Raw genomic sequence first — 25,190 nt, 5'->3', positions numbered from 1 at the left:
ATGTATTTATTTTTCTGTTGGGCAAGTGAAAATGAATGCAGCTTATTTTGGCCTAGCAGAATTTTTTTTTTAAATATAGCAGCTAGCAGCAATTACCGGGGTTCGAGCATTTAAGGCCTTTATGGCTTCTTTGCTGTTAGGGTGAAGGCCAACATGAAATAAATGGCTGACACCAGAACACATCCATGCGTTTTAAATAATCTCAAATATTAAAAGAACAGTTTGACTGACAACAGGTCCTAGAGGCAAAGTTGTTCAGAATGAGGATATCTATCATATGATATGAAGATATAGTGTATATGTGAATATATGGACGTTTTATTCCGATTTTCGTTCTTTTACAATAGAAATATGTTTTTGACAGCTTTTGAGCGCCACCTATGGTCTGATCTTCATGAAACTTTGCATGCTTGTTAAGAGTCATCTGGTACATGTTTTCACCAATTTTCGTGAAGTTTTGAGTTTTTTTTTTAGGTTCTATAGGCGTTTGGGTATATGTGGCCATGCCCTTTTTTAAAATGACCCCATTATAGCTAACCAAAGGACAAAATTCAACATTTCTTTGATAATTATTGATCTAGAGAGTCTGGAGAACCACACTGCAGTGGTATGATCGAGATTGGGTGAAAAAGCTAGGACTAGTTCGCAAAAGAAAGTTTTTAACTTAATTGCGAATATTTAATGAACGATTTGATTGACAGCAATGGTTCTTGAGGCAAAGTTGCTCGTTATGAGGAGATCTATCAAATGATATTCGTATTGTGTGGATGTGTGAAACACCACATGATTACAGAGCCATAAAACTCGAGTCGAACATGCCCACCCAGTTTCGTTCCGATCGACTACATGCTCGAACACCTAATTAAGTATAATTATGTGGGCATTGAACAAAGTCACTCTATGGCACTGTATTACATACTCCTCTTATCCACCAGTTAACAATGACCTTTATTGTAGATTTATTGTTTATTTTAATTGCACTGTACAGTCACAACCAGTGTAAATGAACTAGATGTTAGGCCTTTAAATCTAGCGTTGTTTTTAGGCAAAATCAGTCCCTGCCTTTAGTATCCTAATGAATCTTAATTATGATAATCAGCGGCTGATCACAGGCCTACCCGTGTCCTCCATTCTCATCTTTTTGCAGGGGTTCTCCTCCAAGTCTTCATCTGACATCTCCATTTCCTCTTCTCTTCGTATTCCCATGATCTCTTCACTGTGAGCATTTCTCAGCTCCTAATGGAGCACAATACAGAAATCAAACGAACACACATCCCATTACTGGCTTCTCTCCAAGACCTTTAAAGATTAAAGATTATATTTTGCACACATTAACATTTCCTCTGCTCTGAGCAATTCTACAAGGACACACTTTTGTACTTTCGTTTGCTGTGTAAATGTGGCAGTAACATATATGACAATCACACATACCAATGAAATGTTGTTGTTTTTTTCTGAAGATCTACTCTAATAATACTCTAATTGAACCTGGAAACTTTTGCAGGATGAAAAAACAGGCAATGATTTGGCAAGCCCAGGCCCTGGTGATTGATTCCTTAACTTAAAAATGCAACCCAGAGGGAAAACCGTGGCTCTGCCGTCTCAGTGCCGTGCAATAGTGAAAGTTCATTTGTCTAGGTCTGAAAATGGAGCGTAAAAATCACATTACACAAACTTCCAAGCCCACTGATCCTCTGATAGCCATTATAGGGATCAGCACAAAGGACGTTTAATGCCACCACTGTGAAATCTTGCAGATCTGACTCTATAAAGGGAGCGCATTTGAGCTTTACTTTATCTGTGATTGAATACATTTTATTCTAGCACTGTGTTGCTTGAGCTGTCGTCTGTTTCTTGAAAGCTGTAGTATCAGAGGAATACAAGTTAAGTTCTGGGTTGTTTTTGATATAATATTTCTCTCTAATTCTCACAATTTAGTTTTACAGGGTTCCGCACCTTTTGACCAAAGAATATCCATTACTTTTCCAGTGGCGCTTCCAGTCATTCTGGAAAAATCAATAAGGTTTTTATCATTTCTTTTATCAAGACTGTGTTCACAAAGAGCAATTTCTGGCCAACAAAATAAGGGAGACTGAGGCTAGTTGTCACTCTGTCACAAGGCCTATATCTCAGTAATAATAATGGTTTGAGTCAGAAGTTCAAAAGCGTCAACATCTATTTTTTTTTTTTTTTATAAATTACAGTTTCTGTCATAAAAAAGCAATAGCTTATTTTTGTATGTTTAAAAAAAATCTTGTGCTAAGTATGTTGTGGGTTTTACCTTTTTGTATGTTTTGTCATATTGCTTATTTTATAACTATTTTTATAAATATCCTCTGATATACTATTTAATGGTAAATTCCCACTCAATTGGGGCATGTTGTCACATAGTGTTAATCTGTTGAAAAATCTTTGTTGACAAGCTTTTTTTTCCCATGACTATAATGAGATGATTACGAGATGACAATAAGGTCAATAAACAATAACTGTGAATATATCAACATGCAATATCATTGATGATAAAATTTTTAATCGACTAAACAAAAACAGGACACGGTTAACTAAATATGATAACTAAAAAGTACATTTGACACAGGACTAAGACTAATTTAAAAGACTACGACTAAATTAAAAAGGACACTATTTTCACAAAAGCTTATTGTTTGTTAAAAGAATGGTATCTTTTTTCATGGACAGTAATAGCAGAAAACTATGGAAGACTGTTTCCACCAACGAATAAAAAATGTAAAAAGGTAATTGCGACTTTTTATTTCACAATTCTAACTTTTTTTTGTATGATATAAACTCACAAGTTTTAAAGTCAGAATTGCGAGATAAATACTTGCAAATCTGACTTTTTTCCTCAGAATTATGTGATATAAACTCGCAATTTTGAGAAATAAAGTCAGAATTACAAGATATAAACTTGCAATTGTGAGAAAAAAGTCAGAATTGTGAGATATAAGCTTATTTGTGAGAGAAAAAGTCAGAATTGTGAAATATAAACTTATTTATGAGAAAAAAAGTCAGAATTGCGAGTTTTAATCTCACAATTCTGAGAAAAACAAGTCCGAATTGCAAGATATAAACTCGCATTTGTGAGAAAAAGTCAGAATTGTAAGATTTTATCTCAATTCTGAGAAAAAAATTCAGAATTACGAGATATAAAATGGGGAAAAAAGTCAGAATTGCACGTTTTTTATCTCTATTCAGTTAAAATTTGATATGAACACATTTGTGAGAAAAAGTCAGAATTGTGAGATATAAACTCACATTTGTGGGAAAAAGTCAGAATTGTCAGTTTTTATCTCACAAAAAACAAGTCAGAATTGTAAAATATAAACTTGCATTTGCAAGAAAAAGTCAGAATTGCAAGATATAAACTCGCAATTGTGAGAAAAAAGTCAGAATTAAGGCTTTTGTGACTGTATATCATGCAATTCTGACTTTATAACTCACAATTTTGAGTTTATATCATGCAATTTAGAGAAAAGGTCAGAATTGTGAGATAAAAAATTGCAATAACCAAAAATGTGCAAAAGTATGCAACTAGCCTCTGCCTCTCTATTTTAAAGCTGAGCAAAACAAGAAATATATAGCATTTTTGATTTCTATGAGTTTTCAAGACAACTCACTGACAGTTAAGTACAGGAAAACCTGGAAACACTGTACTTAACTTTTGTATTAATAATTGAATATATTTGATAAATCCACAACCAGGGCTTCAAAGCAACAAAAACAATAAAAAGAGCTTTTCACAGGGGTGGCATCTTAACTGGCTTTCACTTCTCACAGCACCAGAGACTCCGCCACAACACTGATGTCTTACCTCTTGGCGACTGTGAACTGAAATGGAATCCTTTCATAGACTTGACTTAAAGCAATTAATCAATACAGTCAGTGTATTTCTAAGACTAGGTTTCGGGCCTCACATCACTGCTCATGATACACAGTCATGGAAAAAGTCCGATGGCTGGAGGAAAGACTGCAGCTGGAGTCTATCACCAGTGAGGGGGTTTTATATTTCAAGGTTCATTGGGTATTCTGTTTGCACTAACATCAATTTAGCATACTGGTGACGTTCCATATTACGAATATGGAAATTCCATATTGTGCATTCCAAAGAATTCAGGGATTTCTATGCATAGATGCATACATAGGCACATTGTAAGTTAACACACACCTCACTTTTCCTGCCTCGTAGAGACCTAATTCAAATTGGATGAGTTATTAACAATTAATTCAGGCTAATCACTGATGAGCATCATTATAATCCTGCCAGTATCTGTTGCCATGGCAGCAATGGAGGTTCTTTCTAGGTGGCAATTTCAAAGAGAGCTCTGCCGCACGGAAGAGCAGAGGCTAGAAAACTGGGATGTTTTTTTTTTTTTTTTTGCTGTGTGAGGGCCCACAAGTCTGTACAATGAAAAGCCACAAGATACACTGCCATATAAACAGCTGCCGAGTCAGTGTACCATGTAGAGTAGGGGTCTCAAACTACATTACCTGGGGGCCACTAGCCAGGTGTTGTTCTTCTTCAGAGAACAAGAGTATATATTGGTGCAATACTTTGGCTTTTAAATACATAAAGGTCAAACTGTAGACAAATGACAAATCTTGGCCCATAGTTTGAGACCCCTGATGTAGAGTCAGCATGACAAAAGGGGAAGAGAAATACCAACCTCGCACTGCTTTCGCCAAATGTCTATGTTCTTGCGCTGCGCTTTTGAGAAATGGTCCCATGCCTTTTGCCTGGTGGCAGCGGTGAACACAGCCGTAATCTGCTCAACTTTGGTGGGTAAGGAAGTCAGACAAGACAAGCCATTTATGTAGAGCTCAGCATCTGCGCCAGCAGTCAGACGCGTCAGGACCCTCGCAACACTTCTCTGAGAGGCCCCTGATCGTGTCTGTTGTACTTACATCTCATTAGCTGCTGTTTCAATTCCTTAGGACTGAGGAAGGCAACAGTCTACAATGATGGATTTGCTGGAGAAGTACTAATACAGTACTAAGTGTTTGATGTCAAACATTGATTGAGGGTTTAGCTCGAAATGGGTACGTGTGCAGATTTTGTTTTTGAATGAGATGTTTTGCATAGGATTTGCATTAGGATTGAGATTTGGGCCAATTGTAAACTGTTGCCTGCTATTTATTAATTTGACCAAGTCTACTGTTTAGTAAACAATTATAGGATCATCTTCTTCACTACAACTCTAAAATACATTTTCTCTTAGTATTTCATGCACATATGCTGTCAAACTTCTGTCAAGCTGCCAATTGCAAATCTCCATCACACATATTCATTCAAGCAAATTACATTTCTCAACTCTTTGTTTGAGTTGGGATATTGGCTTCTCACCTGTCCGGGTGGCAAAAAAAAAGATGAGTGAATCTGATGTTGGCCTACCTTTAAGTTAAGTTGAACATCTCCACATCTGCTATATGGTCAGAGTGCTTCCACTGAGACTGTACTTACCCAGGGCCCTTCTATGGGTTATGGCTACAGTCACACTGACATAGGCAGCTAGGTCTCAATGCAATCATATCTCCTAGTGTACAATTGTATAGTGTATATCTGCAGTGAACTGTGTAGGAAACACTGTGGCTCTGTTCCACGACTAGTGAGCTGCCTTGCTTTCTAATAGCATCGAAATTGAAATGCAACCTCATAACTGAGGGACTATTAGTGCGACACATGCAGCACATGAAAGATTCAGCATACAATCAAGTCTGCAGGTAGCCTTTTGCTGAGCTAACTGCAACATAGACATAAAAATAAAACTTGTCACACTGTGTTCTAGAATACTTGACTCTGATAAGTCACTCGCAGCATTCAGTGGTCGAATATTTTGTTATTCACAATCATCTATGGCAGTGCTGCATATCAGACAGAAATCGTCACTACTTTTAATGTCTCTCATATTACACATCTCAGATTCACACAACAATTTCTTCTCTTCCCTGTCAGTCTTCGACGTGCTTTCATGGCATTACCACGCATGTGTTGTGGCACTCTTGTGAACGCGTGTCAAAGACTGATACAAAAGAGAAGAAATTGTTTAATAAAGTTGTTACTTTTTGTTTTCTTTGCACTCGAAAAGTATTCTCGTAGCTTCATAAAATTATGGTTGAACCACTTATGTCAGATGGACTATTTTATCGATGTGCTTTGTACCTTTCTGGGCCTTGAACGTGGTAGTTGCGTTGATGTCAATTCAGGGTCAGACAGTTCTTGGATTTCATTACAAATTCAGAAGGTCTTACAGGTTTGGAACAATATGAGGGTGAGTAATTAATAACAGAATTAATTTTACTATTACTTTAAATAACATTGTGGCCACTGTAAAGTTTCTGGAGTGAAAACCACATTTAAATACTGGAGTGTTTCCCCTAAATAATGTTTCATGCATGTACAGAAGAGTACTTACTTTTAAAAACTGCGATGATTGCACCAGTTTACAATACAGGTAACAATAGCAACACTCGCATGTTTCGAATCCGCAATTTTTAACCAAAGTAATATTACAGCGACCAAATACCAAAGAGTTGGTTTCGTCATATTATCTAAACCAGCGTCGCATGTATTAAATTTATAAGGCTGCTTTACAGAATGCTCTCTTTAAGAGTTGCTATGTCCACTTATTGTAAGTGACGCTTATAAACCTGCTTTAAGTTTGTTGTTTGGGCTCCGCTCATAAAGCGATCCAGTTAATGGAATTAATAAGTGTTTTCGCACCTCGTAGTTCTAGGAACTTAGTTTTGGGAACTAGCCAGCAGGGTGGTTAATAGAGAACCAATTTCCCCCTCGGGGCATTTTCCTGGTTGCATTTGCACCAGCAGCAGGAACTCTAAAGTGGCTGACAGTGATGTCTTTATTTGTGGCATTTACAAACTTAAACCGGTGAATGGAGGATGCTGTAATCTGAGCTGTTTTTGTTGTGGGTTTTGTGATAATGAAAAATGAAATGTAAATGCATAATTTATGTCATTAAAAGAGCACGAAAATCTGACAAAATCATCAAGGCTGAGAAAAGAACATACTGCTGTTGACGGGTAGCTAAATTTCGCTAATATCACTGTTCTCCATGTTCATAGAGTAAATATTTTCACACAGATTTTTTTTAAATGCCTGGTAGCTGTTTTTTGTAAGCGCTTGTCCAATCAGCATACACTTACATCACTGGTAGTTCTTATAGAACTGTTTTAAACCCTACTCTGACAAACAAAACAAAAACTATTTTCGTAGCTTCTTTACCTAGCCGATTATCGGCAACAATATTAAGCATTTTTATGGTTATCGGTATTGGTCATTTTCAAAACCGATTTGCCGATAAAATAATTTAAAAGCATTTAAATAAAGTTTTTGTCAGAGCCCTTGTTATTCTTAATTCTGAAGTTAATTATAATTTTTACAGGAGACATATGTATCGTTTAAAATATCGGTTATCGGTCTACTGTAATAATCGGTATCGGCCCTGAAAAACATATCGGTCGACCCTAGTTTTTATAACCTCATTTTTTTTACTTGGGTCAGTACAGAAGAAAAAATATAATTTACATAATTATCAGCGTCTATCACTTCAGTGTTGTTTGCCTGTTTGTCTTGTTGCTAGTCCATTCTGTACATTGTAATGGACTGTTTTTATTCTTAGCCAAATATTTAAAGGGGTCCTATTGTCTCTTTAAAATGCAAATGAGCAGTTCCTTCCAACCCCACTTTCCAGAAAACGGATGTGAAATTTTTCACCCTCACTCAAAAATCCATATTGCATGGATTTCTATTAAAATGACTGGATTTCGAACTTGAAATTTTAGAGGGCAAAGGTAAACCGAATCTACGGTTTTGTCTAAGTGAATCATGGTATTATCTTCTTCGCTGCAGATATATACCTTTTGTAATCGCTTTGTGTAGAAAGCTCATTTTTGATGCCTTAAAATGCTGCCTGTGTAGGCAGCTCCCTAGGTTTTGGAACAGAGCCCGTGTCTTGCCTGTTACAGTTAGGGGCAGTGTAGCGTATATGGTAGTTCTGGACATACAAATACACTCCTACTGGCAATACAGTCATATCAAGATGAGCGAGAAAAGTCCAACAATCATATCAGAGACTGAGCCCACTTAAGGACGGCTGTATCATCTTGCTCGGTACAAAGGATGAGTGGTTGTCATGGCAACACTAGATGAAAATCTCATAGTAACCAGTTGGGATGCAAACAGTGAAGGCAGGAGGTATCTTACATTGTGTGAGGATGGCAAGCAGGGAATTCTTAAAGTGTTCTTTGGCCAGCTCCATCTCTTCCTCGTGCTGAGCTTTCTCGTTCATTAGGCGCCGCACGTGGCTGTTCGCCGACTGGATCATGGAGTAGAAATGATTCGCCGTGCGTCGGTTCACCTCGCCTCTGTCGATCCACGTGAACAACACTGCCGTTGCCTCGCTAAACTTGTTGTCATCTGGAGAAATGAATGAGGAAAACTGTCATTTGTGCTTGCACTATTTGTGACAGAGACTGCTCTAATACTTTGTTGACTTGACAAAGTCAGCATACAGTTCAAAATCGTTTTCATTACAGCACATTTGTAACTATAACTTCCCTCTAAACTTCCAAGTTACATACACACTCCTAAAAATAAAGGTTCTCTGTTGATATCTTCGGTTCCATTAAAATCTTTAATTGGACTACAGGATTTTACAGCACAAAAAGGTTCTCTAGATTATTAAATAGTAAAATAGGAAAATAGTTATTTTAAGAGCTGTTTACAGAAGGGTTGTTGGGGAACCTAAAATTGTTCTTGTATTAATTGTATCACTGCAAAAACTCTCTTTTGGAACCTTTATTTTTAAAGGGACAGTTCACCAAAAAAATGAAAGTTATTTATTACTCAGCCTCATGTCGTTCCAAACCTGTAAGACCTTTGTTAATCTTCAGAACGCAAATTAAGAAATTTCAATGAAACCCAAGAGCTTTCTGACCCTGCATAGACAGCAACACAACTGACTTGTTCAACTGACTCGCATTACTGTCTATGCAGGGTCAGAAAGCTCTCGGATTTCATTGAAAATATCTTAATTTGTGTTCTAAAGATTAACAAAGGTCTTACAAGTTTGGAATGACATGAGGCTGAGTAAGTAATGACAGAATTTTCAATTTTGGGTGAACTATCCCTTTAAGAGTGCTCTAAACTTGTTGGAGACCTTCAGTCTCATATCAAATATGCTCTCAAATACATCAAACCTGAAACTATGGTGCAGGTTGGCTGACCCTGACAATAGACCCTGTCTACATTCTATTACATCCAAAATGATCTTTTTATGAACAATTGATCCATATGTTTAATTTTTGATATGACAGACTTCTCTCTGATGACATAATGGCTATTTTAATCATTTAGTCCACTTAAACCTTTTTTTTACAATCGAGCAAGTTCACATACAGATCTCCATCCACTCAACAACTGATGCATAAAAATGCACATTTTTTGTAATTTTTGATCCATTTCACTATATGTCACAACACTGTACAGTATGTACAACTTAAAATGTCACTGATTTTATATGTACATTATATGTCGTTAGAAGACTAAAACTATAGTGGCCAGGTAATATGTACTACTGTTATAGTGCTTTTATGCGTTTGGAAGAATATGAGGCTGCTTAAATGCATATATTTTTAATATACCTTTCAGTCTGTTCTTTCTCCGTGTCAAAGTTTCCCTCTAGTGAACATTTAAACAAATTCATGTATTGATGGAATGTTCAAGATTGTTCACAGAATGTTCAAAATTCAATACCCTGATTTAAGTAGCTGCACACCCGTCCGTCCATCTATACATATCCAACCATTAATACTGTAAATCATGTCTAGTAACCAAACTACAAGCTTCATATAGCAACCTCTAGATCATATTTTTAAAATTCAAATCTTTCCCTAAACATTCCCTTCACATCTCAAAATCTCTCTTCCTGAGATTTCACATTATACAAAACTCATAACCTTCAAACTCTGAATCTCTTTCCAAACTGCTCAAGCATTCAGTACGCAAGACTTGTAACCTTCACAATTTCGAGACTTTACTACACTTTCAGACAAGACTGTCTTGACAAACTATCCTTCCTATTAAATGTAATTTTAAGAGCAAATCTAGTTGTGCCACCTCTAATTATAGGTGCAGTATGGAGAGGAAATGAAATGATTAGGGGGATCGGGATTAGACCTCACATCCACATGCTACACTAGACCACTAATTTAAAGACTCTTTTCCTGCATTGTCTTTTTCTATTGGACAAGAACATCATCTCATCAGGGTGTTCAGTCACGGCTCGTGAATCAGTAACTAACCCTGCATTTTTCCTGTCTAAACATGAAGTGTAATTTCAGCCCGAGTAGCTGAGACATGAGGCATTGAGTGTGGCCTCTCCCAAGCTTCGGTAATCTGCTCCCTGTGGACCTGTGTGAAATACATTACTGAAATTGGAAGAATAATTGAATTTTGCCAAAAAGTCAGTGCAGTAGGGCTGGCAGTAAATTCGATCCCTCCTTTAATGAGATCCTGTGCACGGAAACAACATCATTCCCTGCATCTGTGCACTTTTACACCAGACTGTTATTGCTTCATCTCACCACAGCGTAACCGATTTCAACCCGAGGAGGAGAATGACATCACGAGAGATGTATCAATTATACGTCCAGATCCTTACAATATGTGCTCAACTCATTTAATTTGAATTTTAGATTTGATATCCATTTTAGTCAATTAAATAGATGTTATTCCCATGTGCAGTTGGTATGAGACCCAAGGGACTCTGAGCATTTGAGATCAAGAGCAGGTATGTTATTAAGGTGGCACTCAAACTTCCCAGCTAATTAAAGGAAATTGAATTCTCCCGACCCTCGGGCAAAAATGCCATCTGACGTGAATAAAAATCATTTCCACAGTCAAATGAGCCTGCTCTGCCAATCTCGCGTCTAATGAGAGATCCACAAGCAATGCAAATGTGAAATCTCCACACTCACCCTCGAAATTCCCATTATTCAATCATTCGACCTCTCCGTAACTCAGACGCTATGTAAGCCTCCACGCTACTGCCAATTCAGTCAGCGTCAGCTATGGTCGGGAAATTAGCTTTGTTTTAAACATCGCTCATATTAATTTTTCCATGAAAGCGTAATGTGGCAATGAGCATTTACTTGCCAGAAAGCATTAACCAGGGGCTGTTTGAATGAATAGCATTAAAGTGTTTCCAAATGCAGGAGACAGAAAGCAGCAATGGATGAATTAAGAGTCAATAGTGTAAAAAAGGGCTGAAGAAAAGCCAGATTTGAGGATGACGGAAACGGTGTATTTATATTAAAAATGGCTTTATCATTTGGCCTCTACAGTGTTATTTTTTAACACCAAATTTTGATTTAGTCTTAGTCATAGTATTTTGACTAAACTAGCATTTAGTTTTAGTCAACTAAATATCATAAGACTTTAGTCGACTAAATCTACAGTAGGTTTAGTGTGTAGTGCATTTATTAAGCATTTCTCTAAAATTACCAAACTCATTATATAGGTTTGATATTAAGGTTTTATCATGATAGACACGAAATACTAATGTTATAAAAGCTAATTAATCATTCTTCATAACAACTTGTTTACCAAATTCTTCATTCTTTCAAGCAGATATTAAACTTTATTAGGGCTACTAAAGTGGTTCAGTCAAGAGCAGTGAGAGATTTTCTGTCTTTCTTTTGTAGCTTGATTAACATCAGTGCCACAGACAAAAGCAACTAAATTAGGCTGCTGTCCCTTTAAAACCGATGCACGGTTGTGTACTATGATATTCTCCCAACTTTCTTTGCTCACTTAAGACGTGACTGAGTGTGTTTACGTGAATACTCATCAAAAAGGACAATTTGACACCATTTTGTATGTATTTCTCTGTTCATGCGACACAAAAGGGTACTCGTGTGCTATGTGAGACATGCTTTCTGTGTGTGCAACTGTTTGTGTAAAAAACTGATATAAATCAATTTTATTGTGTGAAATTGATTTATATCAGTGTTACACAATTTTATAGCAAATTTTACAACAAAGTTTAGTTTACTCTTTGATTAGATGGTAACACTTTACAATAAGGTTCATTAGTTAATATTGGTTAACTACATTAGTTAACATGAACTAAGAATGAACAATACTTCTACAGCATTTATTCATCTTAGTTAATGTTAATTTCAGCATTTACTAATGCATTATTAAAATCACAAGTTGTCTTTGTTAACATTAGTTAATGCACTGTCAACTAACATGAACTAATGAACAACTGGCTTTTTATTTACTACATTAACAAAGATTAATAAAAAAGTGTAATAAATGTATTGTTCATGCATGTTAGTTAATACGTTAATACTAACAAATGACATCTTATTATTAAGTGTTAACAATTTGATTAGATTTTTTTTATTATTATTTGTGACCCTGGACCAGTCATAAGTGTCAATTTTTCCGAAATTGAGATTTATACATAATCTGAAAGCTGAATAAATAAGCTTTCCATTGTTAGAGTAGAACAATATTTGGTTGAGATACAACTATTTGAAAATCTGGGATCTGAGGTCCAAATGAAGTTCCTACCACTGCATATTACTAATCAAATATTAAGTTTTGATATATTTACAGTAGGAAATTTACTAAATATATTCATGGAACATGATTTTGACTTAATTTCCTAATGATTTTTGGCATAAAAGAAAAATCGATCATTTTGACCCATACAATGTATTTTTGGCTATTGCTACAAATATACCCATGCTACTTAAGGTTTTGTGGTTCGGGGTCACATTTTAAGAATGAAATTCTGGGTCTGAGGTAAAACATTAAAATTGGGTAAAAGGTAAAATTAAACAGGGCAAAAAAATACAATTTTGTCAGGACAGTTTTAAAGTAAATAAATAAACCAATAACAATTAATTGCACAAATGTGCCTAAAACATCTATAACACAAATACTGATGTTCATTTGCATGTTGTTGATGCTTAAACAGGTACTAGCGGTACCGCTAGCTGTAGTCGATAAATATTTGTTGCATAATGGCTTGAATTTAAACACAGGTTTCATTGGAGAGGCAATTTGATGTCAGGCATGAGTAGAACTGTGCCAGACAGCAGAATATTGAAACCCCGTCTGAGATGTTTTGTCTGTTGCCTCCTGGGCTCAATAAACATGAGAACATACAGACAGGGCTCGGGATGCACCACGCAGGGAGAATGAGAAGTGCTTGACATGGGAAGTGCTGTGATTGCTGATGAGGTGGAGGCTGCAGTCAAGTCCCCATCATCGAAATGAAAGCAGTCTCTCCAGAGAGACAAGAGCTCAGAGAGGCATGGAAACCACTGCAGCCAGCACAACTCAACCATCACTACCTTCCTGGAGCCCGCTAGCTGTAATCAAATCACAGCATGGGAAAACAGCTGTCAGCCAGGAACCGGCTCTGAAATTAAAACATGAAAGGTGACGTTACAAATATGTGTGAATGTCAAAAGGGTGTGATGGATTGGCGTAACTCTGAGGTGGGAACACAGCATGTGGCGCCTTGAAAATTATCCTGTATAATGAAATTTTGACGTATTGTATGAGCGATCAAACCTCTCAAGTTTGAGAAGTAAACATGGTTAAATATTTTAAACCTTACACTAACTATTCTTGTCTGTCTTGAAACGGTAGAGGAAATCTGCAGAATGTTTACAGCCTATCCCTGAGCAATGTTGCTGATGCAACACTTACAGTACATCCATGCAAAGCTTACTGTAGAAGAGAAAAAAATATTTCAGAAATTACATATCTCATTTGGTTCTTACATCAAATGTGAATAAGTGCATATCACTGCAGTTTCCAACAGAAATGAACACTAAATGCAGTAAAACAGCAAGCACTTGTAATTGTTTTCATATACATTGATGATTACAACTCCATATGTTTCTCATTCTGGTTGTAACAAGCTTGCTCGGTAGATCAGGCGGCATGGAATTGGATTTGGGATATGGAGTCCTTGTGTATGAATTCTGTAAAAAACATGACTCACGATGACAGAACTGAAAAAAGAGAGATCGAAAAACAAGCGTCAAGCTTGAGATTGCAGTTTTACGTCACATTTGCTTTTGTTCATACTATCGGGTATAGGTCTAGGTGTAGTGCAGATGGTATGTTATTTTAAAACATCACAGAGCATTACAGTTATAGCGCCACTCAAAAGCCATTTCAAGTCAGAACTGCAGTGATACATACAAAACCAACATCACATAAAACGCACATCAAACGTTCATCTGTTCCAGGGAAAAAAATTAACACTCTTTTAGCGCCAACATTTCACATCAAATATGTGACAAAAATAAAATTTTTAGTTTTTTAGCTAGATCCACTTTGGCTTTAAATAAAGTCACGTATGCTTGACGTTTAAAATAAATGTTGTTTATAGTGAATGCCTCTATAATTTTTGTTTGTTTTGTTATTACGATTTAAAAAAGATGTTTGCTTTTGTTTATCATATCTATCACATTGAAATCATGTGTTTTAAACCATATCAGTTTAAACTTATGATATATGGTTCATCCGAAGCGAACACACAGAAAGTGGCTGTCACCTGTGACACACATGTGAGTACTAAACTAAGTTCTTTTTCATGTCTTATTGTGCTTAAAAACACACAGTCAATTATGTCTGTGAAGATAAATAGCTGAGAAATAAATTGCATGTTTATATTAGATCTGTGTGGCAGCAGTGTAATATACAGTAAATAAATAAAAAAAATCCACTGCTCTCTCGTTTTCTGAGGCTGGGACTCTAAATAAAGTTCTGATCTCATCTGTGCAGCCAACGACAGGACAGTTAGCATGCTTTGCTCAAACATTTGCTATGACGTTAAAACTGGTACATTGTTGTCACTTGCTAAAACTAAATTGCAGTGCCGTGGGTGGAAACGTGCAGATTAAAGGGTGATAATATTATACTAAGCAGCCCAACTTTTTTTTATAGGCTTGCAGAGAAAGGCTTACCAAAAAAATGATTGGGTTGTTCTTTTTCACATTTTCTGGGTTGGTAGATGCACTGGGGACCCGATTAGAGCACTTAAACAGGGATCAAGATCAAGTAGTCCCAAAAACATTTAACCCATGTCTTCTCTATACAGTAGTTAAACAAAACAGATTAAATGAGTTTTCTACACACATTTAAGCCCCTAAAAGCAAATGAAAACAATTTAGTCCATTTTGGAAATTCTTTGGCTTTTTAGAAAATAGGTACTGAGTTTTCAGTGTTCAAGTTACTGTCTATTATTTTAAAATTAAAGAAACAAAACAAATATTTACATTTATAAATAAAGAAAGAAATACACATTAGAGAGGTGGAGAGCAAGAAGGGTAACCAAACAATTAGTCCCCTAACAAAACAATCAAACAAAACAAAACAAAACAAACAAAACAATAACAAAAAATAAAACAAAAAGTATTTCCCCTAACAAAACAAAATGCCTTATTCAGTTCTTATAGACAACAATGAGATTAAAAGAGGAGAAAATGGGATACTTCTGCTCAAGTCTACAACTTCCTGAGATAATGTCCCAATAAATTAGTCTCCTCAAGATGGATTAAATTACTTTTTTAATCCCCGATTTCAAGCACATTTAAGCACCCTAATGGCATATGAAAGCTATTTAATCTAGGCTCAAGTTAAGAGAAACAGAACTAAATAGGATACTTCTGCTTTGTCTCTGGTACAATTTCAGAAGAAAGCTAAAATGATCTGAGCAGCTATCCACAGCTCTGTACTTTTACATCATGTCAACATTTTTAAGGAGAAACATCTGAAACGAAGTTGAAGCTCAAATGAGGTCCCAGTGGAAATGCAGTAGGTCTTCAGTGCTATGACAGAGCAATTTATGAGCCAACTCTTGCACACTATCCCATTTCTAGACTAGAATCAACCACATAGCAAACCCATTTCAAGCACATTTAAGCACCCTAAAAGCAAATGAAAACTATTTAGTCAACCTTGGAAACCCCTTGGCTTTCCAGAAGCCCGGCACTGAGTGTTCACTTCATTGGCAATCATTGGTCTCATTGAAGCTGATGAATGGAACTAGCTGATCATATAAACACACCAGTCACACAGAATAAACAACAGCTGGGGCTGTTCGACAGACAGCTGCAGACGGGAAGGAGGACTGAAGCGTAAGAGCCTCAAAACTATGTAGCCACTCATTAATGTCTGTCACACCATCAGAGATCAGTTGAGGACAGCTGCGAAATGTCTGAAGGAAAGCAGACCTGGCGGCGTAGGTCATCTTACCACATTCTGCCTTTATTAGAAGCATAAAAGTTCTGCCTTGAAGCTTTTCCTAACCCAAATTTCTCTGGGCACTACATTAATGATGACAAATCTGTGCTTTAAAGGCTAGATGAGATCATGGCACCACAGTCTGCGGGAAAGCTTACCTTTCAATTTCTCAGCCCAAAGAGTTGCCTCGTGCTCAGAGTAGTGCATTATGGGAGGAGGTGATGGAGGTCTCAGCCGCTCCTCATGGATTTTCCGTCGGTGCCGCTCCTCTCGTGCCAGCAATCTTTGTTTGCACTCCCACTCATACAAGTCATCTCTCGCCTGAGCAAAATCTACATGTATGCGGCCCGAATCCTTTTTATCAGTACTGGAGCCAATGCGCATCCGATAGCCTAGAACAACAAACATTATTCAGCAAACAGCTCTCTTACAGGCTGCTTGCAATATATCATATATCAGTGCACTAGAATATTCACACATTGAATGCGAAATAAATAGGGTTTGCTCATTCTACGATGTTCCTTTCTGCAACATACATAAAACCCCCTGCTGAATAAAACAGTACAGCCGGTCATCAGCCTATGTTGCGTGTATGTTACAGCATATGCTTTAGATATTGCAAAGATGCTGGTACCTTGCTGATTGGGAGCTGATTTAAGCTGGTCTTTTCAGCACAGAAAAATGCAAGATGTAGGTATGTTCCTAATATGTTACCATATGTTATTATAAAATGAGAAACATACACAAAAATCACATGAATAAATAAAAAAAGAGAGGTAAAGAAACAAAACAAAGCGTTCTATAATGAATTTTCATATGTTTAAAGGAGACGTTCACTTTCAGAACAAAAATTTACAGATAATTTACTCAGCCCATTTTCATTCAAGATGTTTTCTTTCTTCAGTCGTAAAGAAATTGTTTTTTGAGGAAAACATTTCAGGATTTTTCTCCATATAGTGGACTTTAATGGTGCCCATGAGTTTGAACTTCCAAAAATTAGTTTAAATGCAGCTTCAAATGGCTCTAAATGATCCCAGCTGAGGAAGAACAGTCTTATATAGCAAAATGATCATTTTGTATACTTTTTTTTTTTTAAACATCAAATGCTCGTCTTGTCTAGCTCTGCGTGAACTCAGTGCATTCCAGGTCAAGACAGTTAGGATGGGTCGAAAAACCTTTGGAATTCATGGGCACCATTAATGTCCACTATATGGAGAACATTCCTGAAAATTTTCCTCAAAAAACATAATTTCTTTACGAAGAAAGAACAAAAGATAAACATCTTGGATGACAAATTATCTGTACATTTTTGTTCTTTAAGTGAACTTCTTTAACATTATATTACCAGCTCTGAAATACATTAATTTACTAGAAACACCAGAGAAAGGAAATGTAAAGCATCAACACACCAGAGAGGTAGAAAAAGTAATCATGTCCCCTAACAAAACAAACATTTACTTGCATAAAAACACATCAGAAAGGTAGAGAACAACAAGTTCCCTAACTAAATGAAACAAAACAAAACAAAACACAACACCAGAAAGGTAGGAAAAGTAAACAGTCCCCTAAAAAAAAAAATTAATAAAAACACATCAGAAATGTAGGGAAACAAAACAAGCATTTACTATAAATAAAAACAAATCAAATAGTTAGAGAAGCAAAACAATACGTTTCTTAAAGAAACAAAACACCAAAGAGGTAGGAAAAAATAATGATTCCCCTAACAAAACAAATGTGTACCTGTTTAAATAAAGATAAACACATTAGAAAGGTAGAGAAACAAAACAAGAAGTTCCCCAATGAAACTAAATAAAATAAAACAAAGCAAAATAAAAATCAAACCAAACAAAAAATGAACAACGAAACAAACCAAAACAAACATTTACTTATATAAATAAAACACTTCAGAAAGTTAGAGAAACAAAACAACAAATTCTCTAAAGAAACAAAAACAAAACACCAGAGAGGTAGAAAATGTAATCCGTCTTCTAACAACACAAATATTTACTTTATTTATTACTTTATTTACTATAAATAAAAACACATCAGAAAAGCAGAGAAATAAAACAATTAGTTCCCCAATGAAACAAAATTAAACCAATTAAACGAAACAAAATGAAAAACAAAACACCAGAGTGGAAGAAAAAGTAATCAGTCCCCTAACAAAACAAACATTTACTTGTGTAAATAAAAACACATCAGAAAGGTAGAGAAACAAAATAGTAAGTTCCCTAATGAAACAAAATTAAATGAAATAATAAAATGAAACTAAACAAAATGCAAAAAAAAAAAAAAACACCAGAGAGGTAGAAAAAGTCATCAGTCCCTGAACAAAACAAACATTTACTTGAATAAATAAAAACACATCAGAAAGGTAGAGAAATAAACAAGTAAGTTCCCTAATGAAACGAAATGAAATAATAAAACAAAACAAAACAAAACACCAGAGAGGTAGAAAAAGTAATCAGTCCCCTAACAAAACAATACGTTTTGTTTAAAATAAACAAAATTAAACAAAACAAAACAAAAACTAAACACCAGAAAGGTAAAAAAAAAGTACTATGTCCCCTACCAATACAAACAAAACAATTAGTTCCTTAACAAAATGAAACAGAGTGAAACAAAACAAAGACACACCAGAGAGGTAGAGGGCCTTGTCCACCATGAACTCTTCACAAAAACGAATGTGGCAGAAGTTTTTCTTGCTCTTGCGGATGGCGACAATCTCGCCACACTGGTCAAACACTTCTTTGATGATCTCCTCTGTTGCATTCTCTGGAAGGCCACCAACAAAAACCGTCTTGCACCCTGGAGGTCTCTCTCTTGTGGAGGGAGGAGGAAGATCTGCAGAATAAAAAGAAATAAAAAGAAATGCTTACAAACAATATAAACAAGCGTAAACACGTTTATTTTGGTTCCCTTCACTCCACAACTTCACAAGAGGAATAAATTATATAAATCAACAAACTAAATTGTAGTGACATTCAGCACAAACAACAGTTATTATAACCATACCAACGAATTTACTTAAATCAAAACTGGTGAAAAAATGAAATTACCAGCATGTGGGAAATGCAATATACACATGAACTTGGGCTCAGATACCTCTGCAATTCAATGCAAATCTAAATGTGCATGCTCTTCGTGCATGTTTTGTGTTCTTTACGATAACTGCATTATATAAGTCGCAGCAGGTTTCAGATGATTAACAAAAAAATAGGATTTGATTCTTCTGCAGGAGTAATTAGATTCTTCTGCAGTCCATGTGGGTCAAGTTAACCACGTTTTAGGGTTCATTTAGATTTACAGTATTTAGGACAAAAGCTCTATAGATTTAATAATTCGTCTTTCTCTAATTTTCCACATTGGAGGATTTAATAAAAACAGTCATGTAGTTGCGATTTCAGTAACCATAAAACATTTGGCATAAAGTTACAGGTCTTTCAGTGGAACATTTTACCACACCGTTCCAGGTCATTCAAAATGGCACACAGACTGTACTTTATATATTAACCATGACATCAGTAGAAGTAAATTAGGACTGGCTATGTACATCCGTGCGCCTGCTTTAATGGTGAAACCTCTAATAATTGTGCTGCGGTAGGCTGCTGTAAAATGCTTACTGGGATTCTGCGGGAACAGCGTGCAGCTTTTGCAGTGGATGATTTCCTTAATAACAGGAAGTTCTGCTGTCACAGGATGGGGTGGGACCAGACTGATGCCAGCCATCATAGGGTTGATTGGGGTGATGATGCCAAGGTTGGGGTCAAAACCATGTATACAGATGGAGTCTGGAAAGAAAAACAGAAAGAGTCATTGATTTGTACCGCAGCACTGGAACCATCTGAGCACAACCACAAAGAAGCCAAAGAAGTAAGAGCAAAGACCAGCCGAGATGAGAAGAGACCAGGTCACTGCTCTCACGACAGATGACAAAACCCAGAAAATCTACTAAAGATTAGTTTCTTCTTCAATGAGCTTTCATCACACTAAGCTGCACAGGATCTGAGACCGGAACGCATTGGATTTGTGCAGTAAACCGTGTGCACTGTAACCCACGACAGAAGTCCTACACCTGCATGCACACTTTATATTGTATAAAGGTGCTTGCTGACAGCACTATATGATTGAGAAAACAAATAAATCTGTTCAGTGTCAAATTTTGACTTCAATATAACACCCCTACCTCATTTATTATATGCAGAACCATGAATATGCAAATTAGTCCCCTACTCCACTGAATCACACCAGCTCAGACTCTCTGCTCCACATTTGCTTTAGGCTTTCATATGATTATGCTTTATGTCTGCTCTAACCACAGCCATGTATGACAAACAACCAGATTTTGTAAAGCAGTCTGTTTAATAGCAATGTCCTGATCATACTGAAGGACTAATGTTTAATTAATTATTTGTGCGAGTAGATTACGTCAATGCAAGGACACAAATAGACGCAAATTCATGGCAAGAGGGGCATTTGCCGTGAACCTAAGATATTTGCTTCAAGCACGTCTTCCACACAAGTTGAAAAAATTTCAACTCAAGTGGTAAATTGACATGATGCATTGTCGGGCAAGCCAGTCAGCAAAGAGCTTATTGACATGTTCAACAAGTCCGGTTGTATCAGAAAATGGTGGAGAACATTACACAATGATTTTATTTGCATGAGTGACAGAAAAACAACCTAGATCGTAATCTAGAGCGATAATATGATGAGAATATGCATTTCGTGTTCAATATAATTATTTGTGTGACTACTAGATTACGTACAAAGTCAATGCAAAGATGCAAATTCGCACTGGGTGACGCAACTGCCAAGAAATTCACCTCAATCCTGTTATATGTTGAAAATTTCAACTAAAGTGGGAAATTCACATGGGGCATTGTCACGCAAGCCAGTCAGCAAAGAGCTTATTGACGCATTCAGTTTGACATGACTGGTTGTATCAGAAAATGGAGAAGAGTATTATACAATGATTTTATATTCATGCAAGTGACCGAAAAACATCCCACAAGTAATCTAGAGCGATAATGCAATGAGAATTTTCATTTCATGTTTAGTGTAATTATTTGTGCAAGAAGATTACATACAAAGTCGACTCAAATTGGCCAATGAGATTGCAGCCAATGCACAATATTCGCCTCAATTGCTTCTTACAAACTTTACAGAAAAACATCCCGTGAGAAATCTAGAGCGATAATGCGATAAGATCATTCGCTTCACGTTTGGTGTAATTATTTGTGCGAGTAGATTACATACAAAGTCAATACAAAGACGCAAATTTGCATTGGGTGACGCAAATTGGCCAACGCGTTTGCCGTGAACACACAATATTCAGCTCAATCGCATCTTACATGCAAGTTGAAAATTTAAACTTAAGCACATTTGCATTGCTGTGTTGATGCACCAGCTAATCAATGAAGAGCTTATTGACATGTTCAGTCTGACATGTCCGGTTGTATCAGTAAATGGAAAAGAGCATTACGCAATGAATTTATTCGTGTAAATAATCTAGAGTGATAATACGAGGAGTTAATTTTTGTGCAAGTAGATAACATACAAAGTCAATGGAATGGCGCAAATAGATGAGAAATCGTGTCAGGCGGCGTGAATGCCGCGAACACGCGATATTTGGCTAAATCGTGTCTTACGCACAAGTTGAAAATTTCAACTCGAACGGGAAATTCACATGACAATAAATGGAGAAGAGAATTATGCAATGATTTTATTCACGCGAGTAATCTAGAGTGATAATGTGATGAGAATATTTGCTTTGCATTTGCGCAAGTAGACTACATACAAAGTCAGTGCAAAGACAGAAACAGACTTGAATTTGTGCCGAGCAATGCAAAATAAATTTCAAATCAAGCAGGAAATTCACATGATGCGTTTTTGTGCAAGCCAGTCAGCGAAGAGCTTATTGACACATCTAGTTTGAGATGTTGTTTGTTGTTAATGTGCATGAAGACACTCCTCAACTCCTGCTTTTATTTGCAAGAGTGACGCAAAAACCGTCCTGCAAAGTTAATGTATACACCATAAGACACATCAGAAGCTAATCTTAAAATTCTATTCTAAAACTGATAGTTTTAGCTCAACAGTTAGAATTAAAAAGTCAAAATTCATTCATGTTAACACTCAAAAGTGAGACTCTTGAGAGCTTGCTTTTGCCATCCTGCATTTAAAAATCGGAAGCTCATCTGTAAGCTGTGATTTCACCATATGTATCTAAAAAGTGCCACTACTACATTGTAAAATAATATATATAATGTTCATTAAAAATAGAAATGTTGACACATCAATGAAAATGAGAAAATGTGTTTTGTCTTACTAATAAGACCTCTTAACTAATAAGGTCATGTTCAGTTCATTATAATTACTGAGCTGAGTCAACCACTTATAAGCGCTCAGTAATTTGTTCTCATTAAAACAACTTGAAATACTGAGAAATTAATATTACAGTGTTTTAAAAGTATGTTTAAAATCTTCACTCACATAAAATAAAGATTCCAGTGATAATAGTGGCGTAATAAAACCTTTATTTGTTTATTTTTCCACATGCATCAATTAATGTGTTTTAACTTTAAATGATCACTTCCATAATCCACAATAACGCTTCCTCCAGTGAAAAAGTCCATCTCGTGTGGAGATGGATCAAAATCCACCAACATATTTGTTTACAACAGTTTTGGACTCTTTTGGCTTGTAAACGGTGCTCCTGATTTAGATGAGACAACTTTTTCAGAAAGCAATATTATGGATAGAAGACTCATATTTTAGCTGGAAACAATGCTTTAAAGTTAATAACATCTTAACGATTAAGCGTTTTTTACTTCACAGGATCATGAACTGATGGACTGGAGTGATGTGGACTCTTATCCTGACGGCACCCATTCACTGCAGAGGATCCATTGGTGAGCAAGGGGCGTAATGCTAAATTTCTTCAAATCTTTTCCCATAAGGAAACTCTACATCTTGGATTGCCTCAGGGTGAGTACATTTTCAGCAAAGGTTCATTTTGGGGTGAATTATTCTTTTAATGATGACATTCTATGAAGAGAGCAGTTGAAATAGTTTCAGTAGGTCTGATAAAACTTAAAGTGTGGCAATAGTTCAACTGCTTTCAAGACTCTCTTGTCTCTCTTAGGCAGATTTATTAGAGTTAGATGTAGAAACAAAAACCTACTTTGTGTTAGTAGCTTGTACTGTAACTTGAGCTTGTTAAAATTTAAATTATGTCTGATTTTAGCTTGTCAAAGTACAGTTTCAACATAGTTTCACCAACCCTGCTCTCCTAAACATTATTCAGTTACTGAGAGTTCAGTATTTTCTCACTGTTGTAATATTTCACCCTTAATCAGGGCAATCCCACTTACTTTGGCCTGTAGTGACATAATACAATGGAGAACACTAAATCTAACACAAGGGATGCTTGAACTGGAAGAAAATCTCGAATCCCTTGCTGGGAAATAAGAGATGATGAAAATGATGAACCATAAATCTCCTAGCGGCTGCAATCATGTGAAACGCATTGGGAGATCCATGCAAAACCCAAATCAAAATGTAAACAGGTAAATTACACACACGCCTTCACATTTATCGTTCCTTAATGTTGTTTTTCTTCAGTCAGAATGATTCAAGGACTACTCAATCCTTTGGCTCACAGCGCTTGTTTCTTTTCCAGAAACCTGCTTCAGCTTTTATTTGTCGTTATTATCTGCTTTCCATTAAAATTGGATTCAGTACGAAGTCAGCAGCTTGCAAAACATTTAGCTCCTACAGGACGCAGCTGCTCATCATTTCAGAGGTGAGACGGCATTAATCAGAGCCCATCACAAACACCATTACTAAATGCAAAGCGCCAGCCCTTGCAGCCTCAGGCCCTGCAGTCCAAATATATAATCCGCAAGGAAATTTGTCTCAGCTGTTTTTTACACTCTCGCTTTTTTTGGGCTTGAAAGATTTCCAGTCATTGCTCACCACAGCTAATATGCATAATTATCCAAAGCACCCAAAATGACACTGAGTCACACAACAAACCTACATATAACATGCAAAACTACTGAAGCTATTTTAGGTGTGTACACTAGGTCTGCACAAGTTACGGGGAAAAATTTAATTGTGCTTTTTCTATTAAAAATTGTGATTGCGTAAAAAAAAAGGCTTTAAATTTGTGGGTTTTTTTTTTGTTTTGTTTTTTGTGTAGGGCTGGAAAAAAATTTGGAAAGTTATAATCAAAAATTATAATGCTTTTTTGTAGGGTTGCGGAATTTGGCCAGTTATAATTACAATAGTAACAATAACCGTGATAATAATTATAGCGATACTGTAAAATAATCATATTTATTTATTTATTTATTTGCTTACTTACAAAACTACCTACCACAGTTTCTGTGCCTTTTTGTAACACTGCACAATTTAGCCAATTATAATCATAATAGTAACAGCAACAACATTTTATTTTATCATGTTTTATTTTACTTATTTATGTGTGCCTTTTTGTAGGGATGCAGAATCTGGCCAGTTATAGTTACATAACAACAACAACAACAACAACAACAACAACAACAACAACAACAACAATTATTATTATTATTATTATTATATTGACAATGTAAAATAATAATATTATTATTAATAATAATTATTATTAAAATTTTTTATTTATTTATTTATTTGCTAACTATATGAATATTGTTATTTGTAATAAATGTTATTTTATTTTATTTTTTAAGCTCAAAATTTGCCTTTTTTTGTAGGGCTGTCACAATAGTACCAACAACAACAACAATAATAATAATTCTTATTATAATGATACTGTAAAATAATAATACTTTATTTTGTTTATTTATTTTTATTGAATTGTTTTTATTTTATTTTA

The 25,190-nt window shown here is 35.9% G+C and overlaps 1 protein-coding gene across 1 annotated transcript in view; it reads right to left on the bottom strand.

The window, feature by feature from the left end:
- Positions 1-25,190, bottom strand: part of enox1 (ecto-NOX disulfide-thiol exchanger 1) — a 133,901-nt gene that overhangs the window by 10,309 nt on the left and 98,402 nt on the right. Inside the window, exons 4-9 of the mRNA XM_073845009.1 lie at positions 19,933-20,100; positions 18,947-19,153; positions 16,468-16,701; positions 8,237-8,449; positions 4,683-4,789; positions 1,111-1,236 (exon numbers count right to left, since the gene is read on the bottom strand). Of these exons, the coding sequence (XP_073701110.1) occupies positions 1,111-1,236; positions 4,683-4,789; positions 8,237-8,449; positions 16,468-16,701; positions 18,947-19,153; positions 19,933-20,100 (1,055 nt within the window). The remainder of the gene's footprint in view (positions 1-1,110; positions 1,237-4,682; positions 4,790-8,236; positions 8,450-16,467; positions 16,702-18,946; positions 19,154-19,932; positions 20,101-25,190) is intronic.

Source organism: Garra rufa, chromosome 8 (assembly GCF_049309525.1).
Source record: "Garra rufa chromosome 8, GarRuf1.0, whole genome shotgun sequence".
Classification (NCBI taxonomy): Eukaryota; Metazoa; Chordata; class Actinopteri; order Cypriniformes; family Cyprinidae; genus Garra; species Garra rufa.
The sequence above is the reverse complement of the archived record's forward strand: the minus strand, read 5'-3'. Positions and strand labels throughout refer to the sequence as shown.